The sequence below is a fragment of the Vicia villosa genome, linkage group LG4, assembly GCF_029867415.1.
Source record: "Vicia villosa cultivar HV-30 ecotype Madison, WI linkage group LG4, Vvil1.0, whole genome shotgun sequence".
NCBI lineage: Eukaryota > Viridiplantae > Streptophyta > Magnoliopsida > Fabales > Fabaceae > Vicia > Vicia villosa.
Window position 1 is genome coordinate 193,500,816 of NC_081183.1, and position 13,740 is coordinate 193,514,555.

Here is a 13,740-nt window from a genome sequence, read left to right on the forward strand (position 1 = left end):
GGGCTCAAAATCAGTGGATATTTTATTTTAAATATTTTTAATTAATTTATATTTTAAATTATTTTTTGTATTATAAATTATTTTTCTCATTTTTATATAGCTAAAAATTTGCATTGGCACGTGGGCTCAAAAAGGCGCCAACACACCATACACATACAAAGTGTGTTGCACATGTGGGAACTGAAATAATTATGGTTGACCTAAGACATGCTTAGCTTAATAATTTCATTCAATCCAACTCAAAATAAATTACCACGTTTGACTAACGTGTTATTTATAGACTTTAAAATAGCATTCAAATTGAGTTTTAATAATAGTAGCTGGATCTTAAAGATTACATTAATTATAAGAAATCCAACTAAAAACGAAAATTATGATGGTTACTTATTTTCAAACACATTCAAATTTTATTGATCATAAGCTTCATAGTTCTCACTGCCGGCCAAAATAGAATAAACAACTCTTAATAAAGCTATAAAGTATTAATAGTCTCATTATTATACTTTTATTTCATTCTAAAAGTCAATAAGCAGCCTTCCGACCATAGATATGATGTTTGCCTCGTCATTTCTTTCCGTCCAAAAGTCTTGCCATAGAATTTAGAGAATACTTTGACATAATTCTAAGACAAAGATGTTTGTGCATGCAAATACAAAAATTAAGAGGAAAAATGGTAATCTTTTGTATTTGTACGTGTTCAATTTGTGAGACTTTGTTCATGTAAGACTTGCTAATGAGAGTGGACAATTTTTTTGATAAACAACAATATATTGAATTTCGAGTACTAGGGGTATTCGAACCCGAATACAAACAGTCCTAACAATTCAACTAACATAATTGTTACAAAAAATCCAAAGGATATTTACACCATTCATAAAAGTTACACTGTGAACGATTGGCATCTATTTGAAGCCACCACCACGAATGCATCTTGATCTTAAAAACCAACTCGTCGACATCCCCCACTTCATTCTTGAAAATAATCCCGTTACAAAAATTCCAAATGCACCACACCGTTGTTAGCCAGATTACACCTTCTCTAAACCGTGACGTCATATGCAAAAGGAAAAAACTACAGCAAGTATCAGCTACATTAATCACTAGATCAACCTCCTTCAAATCTAACCAACAGAAGATCATCCTTCAAATAGCTCTAGCAGTTATGCAATGAATAAATAGGTGATTACATGATTCAACCATAACATTGCAAAACACGCACCTGCAGTTTTCCGGGTCCTCTGTAATGCCCCTCCATTGCAATAATTCTTGCGTCGGTAGACGCTCTTGCAATAATCTCCATCCGATGGCTTGAACCTTATGCGGGGCTTTGGATTTCCACACAAAACCAAGCGCTCTCCTTAGCTAAATCGATAAGGCAGCAGTTTCCCGCCCCCGCTCCAGCTTTGCATAACAACACTTCACCGAAAAAAGATTTTTCGTTTTCAAACGGCCAGACAACCCGGTCAGAATTTAAAGTGATTGGTGAAATGCCTAACAGAACTACTTCCAATTCTGCAGCTTCAGTCTGCAACTCATTATTGTTATGCAACAGTTCATAGTTAATCTTCCACTTCTATCCACTTTCCCCCCATTCCCCACACTCACTAACAGTCGCAACCTTATTCACCGCCGTCGAGAATAAACCGGGAAAAACATTGCACAACCTATTCGCCCCAAGCCAATTTGCAAACCAAAACAGAATGTTTTTTCCGTCCCCCAGCCTCCACTTCAGCAAGCTCGAGAAACCGCGAGTTTCCGACAAATCAAAATCATTAATTTTCAATAAATCACGCCACCACAGAGATTTCTTATGTTTGTTTCTATGAGCCACACCAGCCACAAGCCGTCTTCTAGCATCCCCATACCTTTGTTGTAACAGCTTCTGCCATACCGCATTATCGTCTACAAGACAACGCCATATCCACTTATACATTAAAGCTTTGTTGAATTGAACCACATCCTTAACCCCAAGCCCCCCGTCCTCCTTCGATCTACAAATTGATTCCTAACTTAGAAGCCTCATTCCTCCTTTCTCAGATGATCCATTCCAACGAAAGTTCTTTTGAATACAAGTAATTAAGTGAGATATTTTTTACGGCACTTTAATGAAGATTTGACACGCACATAAAAAATATAGAAAAAAAAGATTAAAAAATTATAAATATCCTTAATGTTGTGTTCAAAGTTTGAATGAAGGAAATTTTTTTTAGTTTATTATAATTATCTCCAGCTCAATAGTTATTATCTGCAATTACATGCAGATAATATCTAAGTTGGATCATTATGAGGACCATCTAAATTGTGTCAAGAGTAACATATGAGTGAAAGAGACACCACATATTCACTCAAAACTTTAAGGTGATAGTTGTATCAATCATTTTACTTATAAAGTGCTCGACCACGACAGTTGAAATGTACAACATGGCTAAATAACTCTTTTTTAGCCTTATCCATTTAAAGGGGCGCGTGGAAGCTGTTTTTCGAAGCAAAATACATGCAACAAAGAACATGGCTTTCAGTAGAGAAAAGCTTGCCTTAAGAAGTTGTTTTAGATTTTAGTATAAATAGTAGTTTTAACGATAGAATTAGGGGTGTCAAAATTAATATCAAACTCACAAAAGCTCAAAGTATCAAACGAAGAGAGAAATGAGTTCCAAGAGTGAATTGTATGTTTGATCTCAATTTTTACATTAATGCAAAACTTTACTTTTTGAAAGTACATTCTGTTTATAGTCCTTTTCCATTGTCGAATTCTTTACTTTTTCAGTCAAGTTTTAGTTTAACATGTTTTTACTTTCATAAAGTGATTTCACCCGCGGTCATACTTTTTCAGTCATACTTTCTTTACTTGCACTTTATTTGGAAAACTTCATTCACATTGTTCTGAGACTCTCTAGTCGGTCTTGCAAGTAACCTTTAATAAGAGTCTAGCAGTGTTTACCAAAATTAAGGCTAAACTGAGGGGATAATATATGAGATAGTACCACCTTATACACCACATCAAAATGGTGTTGCCAAAAGGAAAATTCGATCGATTATGAATGTGGTGAGAAGCATATTGAAAAGGAAGAACTTTCTGAAAGAGTTATGGGGAGAAGCGATATCCATAATTATCTATTTGTTGAATAGGTGTCCAAGAAAAAAGCTTGAGAAGATAACACCGAAATGAATGCAAACCACTTGAGAGTTTTTGGTTATGTGGCATATCAACATCTACGGGAGCAACTTAGAATGAAGTTAGACGATAAGGGAGGATTGATTATACATGTTGGGTATCACTCCACCGGAGGTTACAAATGGTATAATGCAAAAAATAAAAGAAATGTGATTATTTGAGACGTCATTTTTTATGAGATCAAGGTGTTGCAGCACCCTGTAACCGGTTATGTAAAAGTTGTAACCGGTTAGAGCATTGAAAATTCAAATTTTACAGAGTTTGAGAGTGTAGAACTAGCCCCCTTCGAAGTCTGAGTTGAAGATAATGTAAGTAGATCAACAAGGCAAATAGGTTTGCCTCCAAAAATCCAATATTGTGAGATGCTTTGAGATAACAAAGTCAATGATGATGGTGATTTCGTCCATTTTTCACTTATGGCTGAATCCAAACTCGTTAAGACGGGAGAGGCCTTGAGTGATCCAAAATGGATATGTGTTATGAAGAAGGAGGTGGAATCGATTTAGAAAAATAATACTTAGGAGTTAATTGATCTACCGGAAGTAAAAAATGGATTGATGTAAGATGGGTCTATAAGGTAAAGCCAAATCCCAAGGGTGAAATAATCAAGCATAATGCTCGATTAGTTACAAAGAGATTTTGCAAAGACAGGGAATAAATTTTGAAGAGGTATTTGCATCGGTTACTAGAATTAAGACTATAAGTCAAGTTGTTAGTATTGTGAGTAACAATAATTGGTCCAACTATCAAATGGATATAAAATCTGCATTTTTGAACGGGCCGCTTGAAGAGGAGGTTTAGGTAGAGCAGTCCTATGGTTTCGTTGTGAAAAACCAAGAGTTAAAGTTCTGCAAGTAAAAGAAAGAGTTATACGGTTTGAAACAAGCTCCAAGATTTTTGAACAAGAGGATAGATGGTTTCTTAAAGGATATTGGCTTCAAGAAGTGTGTATTCGAACATGGCGAGTATGAGAAAAGGGATAGAAATTAAGGGGTGATTATCTTTGGTTTATACGTAGACAATTTATTGATAACGGGCAGCAACGAAAAGTGCATTTCTAAGTTCAAGAATGAGCTTATGAAAGAGTTTGAGATGATCGACATTGTCCTCATGACATACTTCTTTGGTATTGAGTTTCACAAGTCCAAGAAGAGACTGCTCATGTACCAAAAAAGGTACGCGCTTGAGATTTTGAAGAATTTTGAAATGGAGCATTTTAATGCTACCATTACTCCAACTGAACTGAGGCAACAATTGTCAAAGATTGAGGATGAGCAAGATGTTAATCCAACTCAGTATAAGAGGTTGATTGGATTCATGTGTTACTTGTGCAATATGAGACCGGCATTTAGTGTCGGTATTATGAGTAGATTCATGGAGAAAGTAAAGGTGTCTCACTTGGCAGCAATCAAGAAGATTCTATGATACGTCAAATGACCTATTGGTTGTGGAATTCTTTTTCTCACAGTAGACACAGGCATAAAATGCAAGTTACTCGGTTTTACTGATTCCAATTGGTGCAAAGATAAAGATGATTAAAAGTCTATAGATGGATACATCTTTGTGTTAAGTGGAACACCAATCTCATAGTGTTCGAAGAAGGAATCGGTATTAGCACTATCGTCTTGTGAGACCGAGTACATCGCTGTTTCATTGTGTATGTGTCAAGTCGTGTGGCTAATGAATCTATTGAAGGAGCTAGACATCGATGAAGGTGACACTCTAACGCTCATGGTTGATAACGCTTATGCTATAAACCTTTCTAAGAATCCAATTGCACATGGGAGGAGCAAGCATATTGAGATGAGATTTTACTACTTGAGAGAGATTGTTAGTGAAGGAAGGTTGAGGTTAGGATATTGTAGAAGCGAAAACCAATTGACTGATTTGTTGACTAAAGGAGTCACAATTGAAGTGTTCAAGAGATTGAAGATGAACATGGGCATGAAAGACTTGGAGCATTTGAATTAAGGTAGTGTGTTAAATGAAAATTGATAATTCAAATGCAACCAGTTACAGGTATGTGAAAAGTCAAATAAGTTAAGAAAAAGTGATTTTGGCGTTGGTGTACTCGGTTACGCATTCGCAGTAACCAGTTACCACTGTTAGTGTTTTTAGTGTTTTTAGCAGCTCTAACCGGTTACAAGCACACATATTTAGTATTTTCAATTATTTGACTTGTTACTTGTGTCATAATTCCCTTGTAATTGTTTAAATATCTTGTTGGTATTATTATCAAAGTTAATGAAAATATTATCACCCTCAATTACTCTCTCATTCTCTCTATCTATCTATCTCTCTCTCTCTCTCCACATTCAAACCCTCTATTTTCACCAACCAAGTGATTCCAAATTCTAACAGAAATTACTTTCTTACAAATGAATAAAAACTAAATTGTATGTACTGAGATTCGAAGTGTGTCACTAAGAGGGACATTTCCTCATGGTTAAAAAATTTGATCCTAATTAAATATTATTTAATTTTAATTTAAAATTTAAAAAAACAATTAACATTTAACCACAATTGTTCTCACTAATCGGAGTGAAATGTGTGTTGAAAGTTAAGAAAAAAGAAAAATAGGTAAATGAATAAATTTTATCACAATTGACATTATGGTTGGGCTGAAAGTTAATTACTAAATCTACATTTTATAATAGTACTTGTGTCACTATCTATATGGAGATGTCGAGACTACACCTTGGATTAGTTGTGGCTTAAAGGGATACGATTTCTCATCTCGTTGTAGAAAAATGATTCGAAAACAATTGTAGACATGATTTTATTTAACTTCAAAATCTTAGATATATTCCTAGGAATTGTAGCTTCATAAAAAAATCAATTCTAAGCCAGAAAAAACACGGTGGCGGCAGACTGTTTGAGAATGTCAAACACTTCAAAATTGATTTTAAAGATCCATAATTAATTTTGATGTTTTCTACCGGATAACCAAACATACACTAAGGCTATGTTTGGGAGTTTGGAGGGAAGGGGAGGGGAGGGCTTTAAAAAATAAGAAGAATTGGGTGAAAAAAATAAAAGGATTTTGAGTAGGAGGGTTTTGGAGGGTTTGGTTTTATTCATAACACCAAAAACCCCATAAAATGGGAGAACTCAAAAATTGTATTGAAGGAGGGTTTTGGAGGGTTTTGAAGGGCTTATATAAATTTTCCAAATATCTTTTAGGTTGTTATACTACTTTGAAAATTAAAAATTTTGTAATGATTATGACTCTTTTATCATTCTAAACAAAATCATTTTTTCAAAAAATGTCAAATATTTCTCTATATTTTTTTAAAAATTCGTTTTCGGAAGCCTTCCCCTCCCCTCCCCTCCAAACTCCCAAACATAGCCTAAGTGTTTATTGATTTGTTACCTCTATATTTTGTTCTATTAAAAAAAAAGTTGTTATAAAGACTTTTTTTTAAAATAAGTTGGGAAAAGCTAACATGTGCCCCAAGGGCATAAGTTAATGAGATATTTTATAAAAATATTTTCTTGAAACGCGTGCATTCAATGTATCGAAACTTTAAATATGACTTTATTGTATTTAATTACATTTAACTTTTTCTATTTATAGTATCCTTAACATGTGCCCTTAGGGCACATGTTAGCATGACCCAAATAAGTTTCATGTTGCATAGGGAAATAGATCATCTCTTGCTCCTTCTCATGTTTTTATGCTGCTCAGATCTTAGTCATCTATGTATTAATTAATATTAATGATTAATGATTTTTTATATTAAACTAAAATGAGTGGCTCTGATGAAGCATGACGATTTAGCCACTACGGATTATCCAAATCCGTGGTGTAGTAATTGAATCTTAATGAATTTAATTTAGAAATACAGTTCCATGTAACCATGTTGAATGCATATTTGTTATTTCATGTATATATAGTAATAGCATGTGTATTATGTAACAGTTTTTCACGCAATCAATAAAAAATAATCTCCTCTTTGACCTCACTACTCTCTCTATCTCTCTTAATTACCTTATGAATTGCATGGTGTTATGTTAACACCAACACTTCATATTTGTTTTTTCTTTATCATAATAGTTTAGACTCTTAGTTTAGTTTTTTCTTTGTAGACTTTCGCTCTCTTATGTACCAATTTGGCATTGAAAATGCGAGTAAAATTAGGGTGAGTGCTCTAAATGCTTATGTCCTTGTAATAAAGTTTTTCATGATGACCAAAGTGGTGCGTTGAATATAGAAATTGAAAATACAGCAATGCTTCTTTTGTCTCCGACCACAGAAAAAGTCGAAACAAACATGATGATGGCATCGAAATATGAAGTTTTTATGGTTCAATGATCTATTTCAACTTCACACGAAACAAACGTGCTCCCACTAATTTTACTTTTATTTTTGTGTATATACTAAAAAAGATTTTTGATTGAAATTGAAAGTGAAAATATAATAATGTCACTTACGTCAAACTCTAAACAAATAAAAGTGTCTGCCAAACAAGGACTAGCGTGCATTTGTTGTTGCTCTCTCTACTGTACCACTCTTGTACTTGATGTTGATTTTATGAAATTATTTTTGTTTAAAGTTTGTGTATAGTGATTCCAAGTTCCAACAATAAATTTGCGACTAAATTGCTTTATGATAATTAAAGTTTCAAATTTAGAATAAGGGTAAAAAATCGATTTCATTTGTGAACTTCTAAACATGTTAAATAATACAACTATTCTTTGCTTCTAAAATCAAATTATATTTCACAAAGACTTGAATTCAAACATGTATGTTATTGGAAGTCCAAATGTGTATAAACTGAGAGCGTTTGAGAGTGGAGTTTGAGTAACGACTGGTCGCTATTTCTTGGAAGCCGTTCTCAAACATATGTTTTTATTCTATCGAACATTTTTCAAATCCTTATATATATACTTAAACAATTTTAGGGTGTGTTTGTTTCAAGATTAGAAAAATTATTCCTTGGAATGGTATTCCTAGGATTAGTATTCCTTGGAATATTATTCCAACTTATGTGTTTGGTAAGAATTTTGTTTCCTAGGAATAATGATAAAATTTGTTTAATTTAAAAATATTAAAAAATAAAAAATAATAATAAATGTGAGTGATAGTGGGAAGTTAAAGTTGGTTGAACTTATTCACATGGGAATATTATATTCCCACCCTTTAAGCCTTGGAATAAAAAAAAAAGTCATGTGTAAATAAGAATCCTGGGAATAAAAAATGTCTTGGAATAATTTTTTAAAACTTGAATCAAACATGGGAATGTTGCATTCCCATGGCCATATTCCTGGGAATCTTTTTTACAACCTTGAAACAAACACACCCTTAATAGTGATAATAGGGCGTGTTAATCGACACATAATAGACAACTCTTATTTTTTTAAGTACAATTTGTTTTTTTAAGGGTTAAATACACGACACCCCTGCCATTAGAGCGAGATTCGGTTTTGCCCTCTTGAAGTTATTTTTTTATGAAGACACCCTTATAAAGGTGTTAATCCACTTTCACCACACCCTTTTACTCCACATGTTGAATGGGTTTTGACTTAATAGCTTATGTGGCAATATAATTGGATGACTGTATAGTATTACTTAAATTTAAAAAGAAAATTGGAAGAAGTTCTCTCATCTTCATGTTTACCCCCCGTGAATAGTTATGTTTCAGAGTTGATTTGGAGAAGAAGCGAACAGCGAAGAAGAAGAAGAAGAAGCCATGGATGGGAACGATGAATCTTCTACGGTAAGTTCCCTTATACGATCTATGAAGCTTGATTATACCATGCATTGTAGTTTTTTTTCTGACATTCAGTTTAACATTTCAGAACAACGTTATGTTTAATGTTGTGTTTCTCCATGGAGGAGAGTTCATTCGGCTTAGTGATGGTGAAACGATTTACAGGGGTGGTGTTTCTACTCTGATTTTTGGGGAACACATAGGCCCTAATAGTTGACATAGGCCCTAATTATTTTCGGATTAGGAATGATGGGGATGCATATGATTTTGTTGCCTATGCTTGTGCGATGAAAGTTGATGGGGAATTGTTTGTGGAACATGATGCAAGTGTAATTGGAAGCAGCCCTAAGTGTGTGTCTTTGTTAGATGTTAGTGATGAAGAGATTATTGAAGGCTTGAATGATAGTGAGGATGAAAGGACAACTGCTATTGCTGATGGGTTTGATGGCTTTGATGGGTTGAATGTAAGGCCAAGTGTGATTTTTTAATGCTTTGTTCTAAAGTGGGTCATAAGCACACTTATGCAATTAAGACTATAAAGGACACTCACACATGTGCTAGGATTTTTGATAATAGATATGCAAATTCAAAGTGGGTGGCCAAGGTTGTGGTAAAGAAAATGCAGACTTCTGACAATGTGAGGATCTGTGATATTATTCAAGATATGAGGCAAAACTATTTAGTGGGTATAATTGTGGCAAGGGCATGGAAAGCAAAATTGATTGCAAGAAAAATCATAGAAGGAGATGCATACAAGCAATATGCAAATCTGTGGAGATATGCAGCTGAACTACATAGGGTAAGTGCTGGAAATACTGTGAAGATCAACATTGAGAGACCATTACCTTTCATCCAACCAAGGTTTGGATCTTTCTATTTCTATTTTGAGGGATGTAAAAAAGGGTTTATAAATGGTTGCAGACCTTTTATTGGGGTTGATGGATGTCATCTGAAGACTAAATATTGAGGTCAACTATTAATAGTTGTGGGCAGGGACCTCAATGATCAATACTTCCTACTGGCCTTTGGTTTTGTAGAAAAAGAAACAAAAGAATCTTGGAAGTGGTTTATACAGTTGTTAATAGAAGATGTTGGAATAGAGAAAAGATATGTATTTATCTCAGACCAGCAAAAGGTAATGACTATTAAATTTGACTCATTTTCAGCTGATATGTATTTAAACTAATATTTATCATTGTTGTAGGGTTTGGTTGCAGTATTTGAAGAAATGTTTGAGAGAATTGAGCATAGACTTTGCTTGAGGCATTTGTATGCAAATTTTAAGAAGAAGTTTGGTGGAGGAGCACTTATAAGAGATCTAATGATGGGAGTAGTCGAGGCAACATACCATCAAACATGGATGCAGAATATGATTGCATTAAAGGCAGTAGATCCACAAGCTTGGACATGGTTAATGGGGGTGCCTACTAAATGTTGGTGTAAGCATGCTTTTAGCTTTTATCCTAGGTGTGATGTATTGGTGAACATCTCTGAGTCCATTAATGCCACAATCTTAATTGCTAGAGATAAACCTATATTGACAATGTGTGAATGGATTAGGAAATATCTAATGAATAGGTGTAGCCATTCTACTTTGAAACTTGATTAGTGGTCACACAAAGTTATGCCTATTCCTAGGAAAAGATTAGACACTGAGGTTGCTATGAGTGGTCAGTGGTTGCCAACTTGGGCAACAATGGGAAAATTCCAAGTCACTCATTCTTATAACAGCCAAGAATTTATAGTTGACATAGCTAAAAGGTCGTGCACATGTAATTTTTGGGAGTTAGTTGGTATTCCCTGCAGGCATGCTGTTGCTGCCTTAGGCTTTAGGTAGCAAAACCCATAAATGTTTGTTCATGAATGTTACACTAGGGAAAAGTATGCTCTGTGCTATGGTTTTGCCGTTAGTCCTATAAATAGACAAGACATGTGGCCTGAGGTTGAAAGTGGAGAGCTCTTACCTCCTAGCTACAAAAAGGGACCTGGTAGACCAAGGAAATTGAGAATTAAGGAGACTGGTTAGGAAGGTGCTAGGAGAAGGCTACTTGGTGTGTCTTACAGATGCAATAAGTGTGACAAGATTGGACATAATGTAAAGTCATGCAAGAGCAATATACAAGATCCAATGAAGCAAATGCAAGTGCAGTGAATGAAGCAAATGCAAGTGCAGCTAATGAAGTAAATGTTGACTTCAATCCAAGCATACAAACAACTACAAGTGTTGGCTCCACACATACCAAAAACAAGGGAAAGGCTTGGATCAAACATGATACCAAACCATTGAGAAAGAGGGTAAGTGAGAGAATTAAAGAAAATTGGTTTAAAAAACCAAAACCTTTCAAAGGTCCTGGTTTTGACATAGACCAACCACTATGCTTGACAGAAGAAGAAGATAATAATGTCTCACAGACTACAAGTAGGGCTTCAAAGATTACTGCTAAGAAGTCCCCTAAAATTACTCTTAAGAAGACTCTAAAGACTACTCCTAAGAAGACTCCAAAGAATACTCCTAAGAAGGCTCCAAAGAGTATACCTAAGAAGACTCCAAAGAAGAAATCTATTTATGATTTGTAATTTTTTCTGTTATGCATTAGTGTTGTTTCTGATGTGTAAAAGTATTTTGTAATGTTTCTTGCTATGACAGTGAAGTAAAGTAGAATGCACACTTTTGGTGCTTTTTGTGTAATGTCAAATGTTATGCACACTTTTGTAATGTCTGAATTATGCACTTTGTATGTGCTATTAACAATTTAATGTAGTACTTTGTGCTATCTTGTAATGTATTATTAACAAGTTTGTATTTTTGGTACCAAGTGAATTATGCACTTTGTAATGTGCTATTAAAAATTTGATTCAATCTACGTTATCCTGTTAACCAAAAAATACAACTATTGATAGAATCAGAATTTCTTTCTATTAATAACAAGATGATTTAAAATTACATTGTACTGCTAACCAAAACAATTCAACTAAAAATTACATGAAATTGTACAACAGACCAACAGTCAAACAACACATCACAAATGCTATCTTAAGCTACATATTATTCCTTCTCTGAGCTTTAAGCTTCATATTCAATTTCTCCAATTTCAGTGCTACTGATTCCACTTTCAGTTCTAATACCTCACACTTCTTACAAAATGGATGAATGACAGTTTCCACTTTGTTGAAGTCTCCAATTTCATCATCCCATAGGAATAATTCACAGCTATTTCCAGTCTAAAAAAACGATTTACAGCTCTGTTAGCATTAATAAAAATCAAAACTTGCTAAGAATTTTGTACAGTTAATCCATAAACAAACTCACTCCAGCATTTCGACATTTCCAGAACTTTCGATTGTGGTTTTGCACTGTGTTGGCAACTCACATCTTCATTGCTCTACCACAATCACGTATGGCCAAACCAGGATACGAGACTGAGTCAACACTGCCTCCATAAGAACTGCATTCAACCATGCTTCCAATTGAGTGGACGAAGAAGAACGATGGAGAAGCGATAGATAAACGAAGAAGAATGTAAGATAATATCGAGAGAATTTCCAAAAAAAAAAAGAGGGCAAGTATGGAATAGTGAGGGAAAATAAACCCTAAATTGAGATATTCAAGTAACACTATACATTCATCCAATGCTTGATGCCACATAAGCTATTAAGTCAAAACTCAGTTAGCATGTGGAGTAAAAGGGTGTGGTGAAAGTGGATTAACACCTTTATAAGGGTGTCTTCATAAAAAAATAACTTCAAAAAAGTAAAACCGAATCTCGCTTTAATGGCAAGGGGGTCGTGTTAGTAACCTATTTTTAATTATCTATTTCCCGTAAATTTTAGTTACGCAGTGAAAAAAATTATTCTTAATAAATTTTATGTAATATAGGTCCATGTTTGATATATTGAAAAAAATAGTGGTACCGCACGGTTAGTAGAAGCTGGTCGTTGTAGCTTTGGTAAAACTCGCAATGGAGAGCCAAGAAACGCATGGTAGCGGTCTTTTGAATTGCTACCAAACACACACCAAGTCTAATTGACACATCATAGACAACTCTTTTTTTTTTAGTAATAATTTGGTTTTTTTTAATTATCTTTTTCGTGTAAAGTTTAATTATGTAGTGAAAAAAATTAATTTTTAATAAATTGTTTATGTAATATAAATCTTTTAGGGAGTTAAATGTAAAATTATTCATTTTTGGAAATTTTATACAAAATTCATTTGAACAGGAAATTTTAATGTAAAAATCACGTTTAAATTCAAAACTATAAAATCTAACTTCAAGTTAAATTACATGTTGCATGTCTTTAAAACATGGGTCGAATGTTTTGATGACTTCTCTTTTAAGTTTTTGATTTTGATTAATCAAAGTTTTTGATTTTGATTACATGTTGCATGTCTTTAAAACATGAATAAATCAAAGTGTTTGATTATAGTTTAATCAATACATTTCAAATCAATCTATTGAGTTTTTGGACCAAGAACTATATTTGAAAATGTTTTAAGTCATGACAATGTTAGAATCTCAAAATCACTTTAAATTTTGCAAACTGAATTTCTAAATATGTGATTCGAATCACACTTTTACATTACTCGAATCAAAATTACAGGAAGCTCATAAACTTTTTTCTGGCTGCCATGACTCGAATCACAATTATCTTTAATTCAAATCACAACACTTTGATTCAAATCACAAGTATGTTTGATTTGAATCAGACTGAACTGAAAATTCATTGATTGTCATTGTAACAAATTTGAATCACATTTTTCATGACTCGAATAATGTGTTTCAAATCACAGATTTTGAGACTCGAATCACAAAAGTGGGTTCACATATATTTTTGCTTTTTAAATCAAATCAC

At 33.8% G+C, this 13,740-nt stretch overlaps 1 protein-coding gene across 1 annotated transcript; it reads left to right on the forward strand.

Moving 5' to 3' along the window:
- Positions 1-3,165: 3,165 nt before the first annotated feature.
- LOC131598615 (uncharacterized) lies at positions 3,166-5,146 on the forward strand. The gene is made up of 3 exons (XM_058871198.1): positions 3,166-3,299; positions 4,216-4,558; positions 4,766-5,146. Exons 1-3 carry the CDS (start codon positions 3,166-3,168, stop codon positions 5,144-5,146), a joined length of 858 nt encoding a protein of 285 aa, XP_058727181.1.
- Positions 5,147-13,740: the final 8,594 nt, after the last annotated feature.

What these genes read in the sequence shown, in the direction of transcription:
- LOC131598615 (XM_058871198.1), top strand. Translation starts at nt 3,166, where the DNA reads ATGAATGCAAACCACTTGAGAGTTTTTGGTTATGTGGCATATCAACAT. An exon ending in TCCACCGGAGGTTACAAATG is followed by an intron (nt 3,300 to 4,215) that starts GTATAATGCAAA and finishes GATAACGGGCAG; the next exon opens with CAACGAAAAGTGCATTTCTA. An exon ending in TGAGTAGATTCATGGAGAAA is followed by an intron (nt 4,559 to 4,765) that starts GTAAAGGTGTCT and finishes CCAATCTCATAG; the next exon opens with TGTTCGAAGAAGGAATCGGT.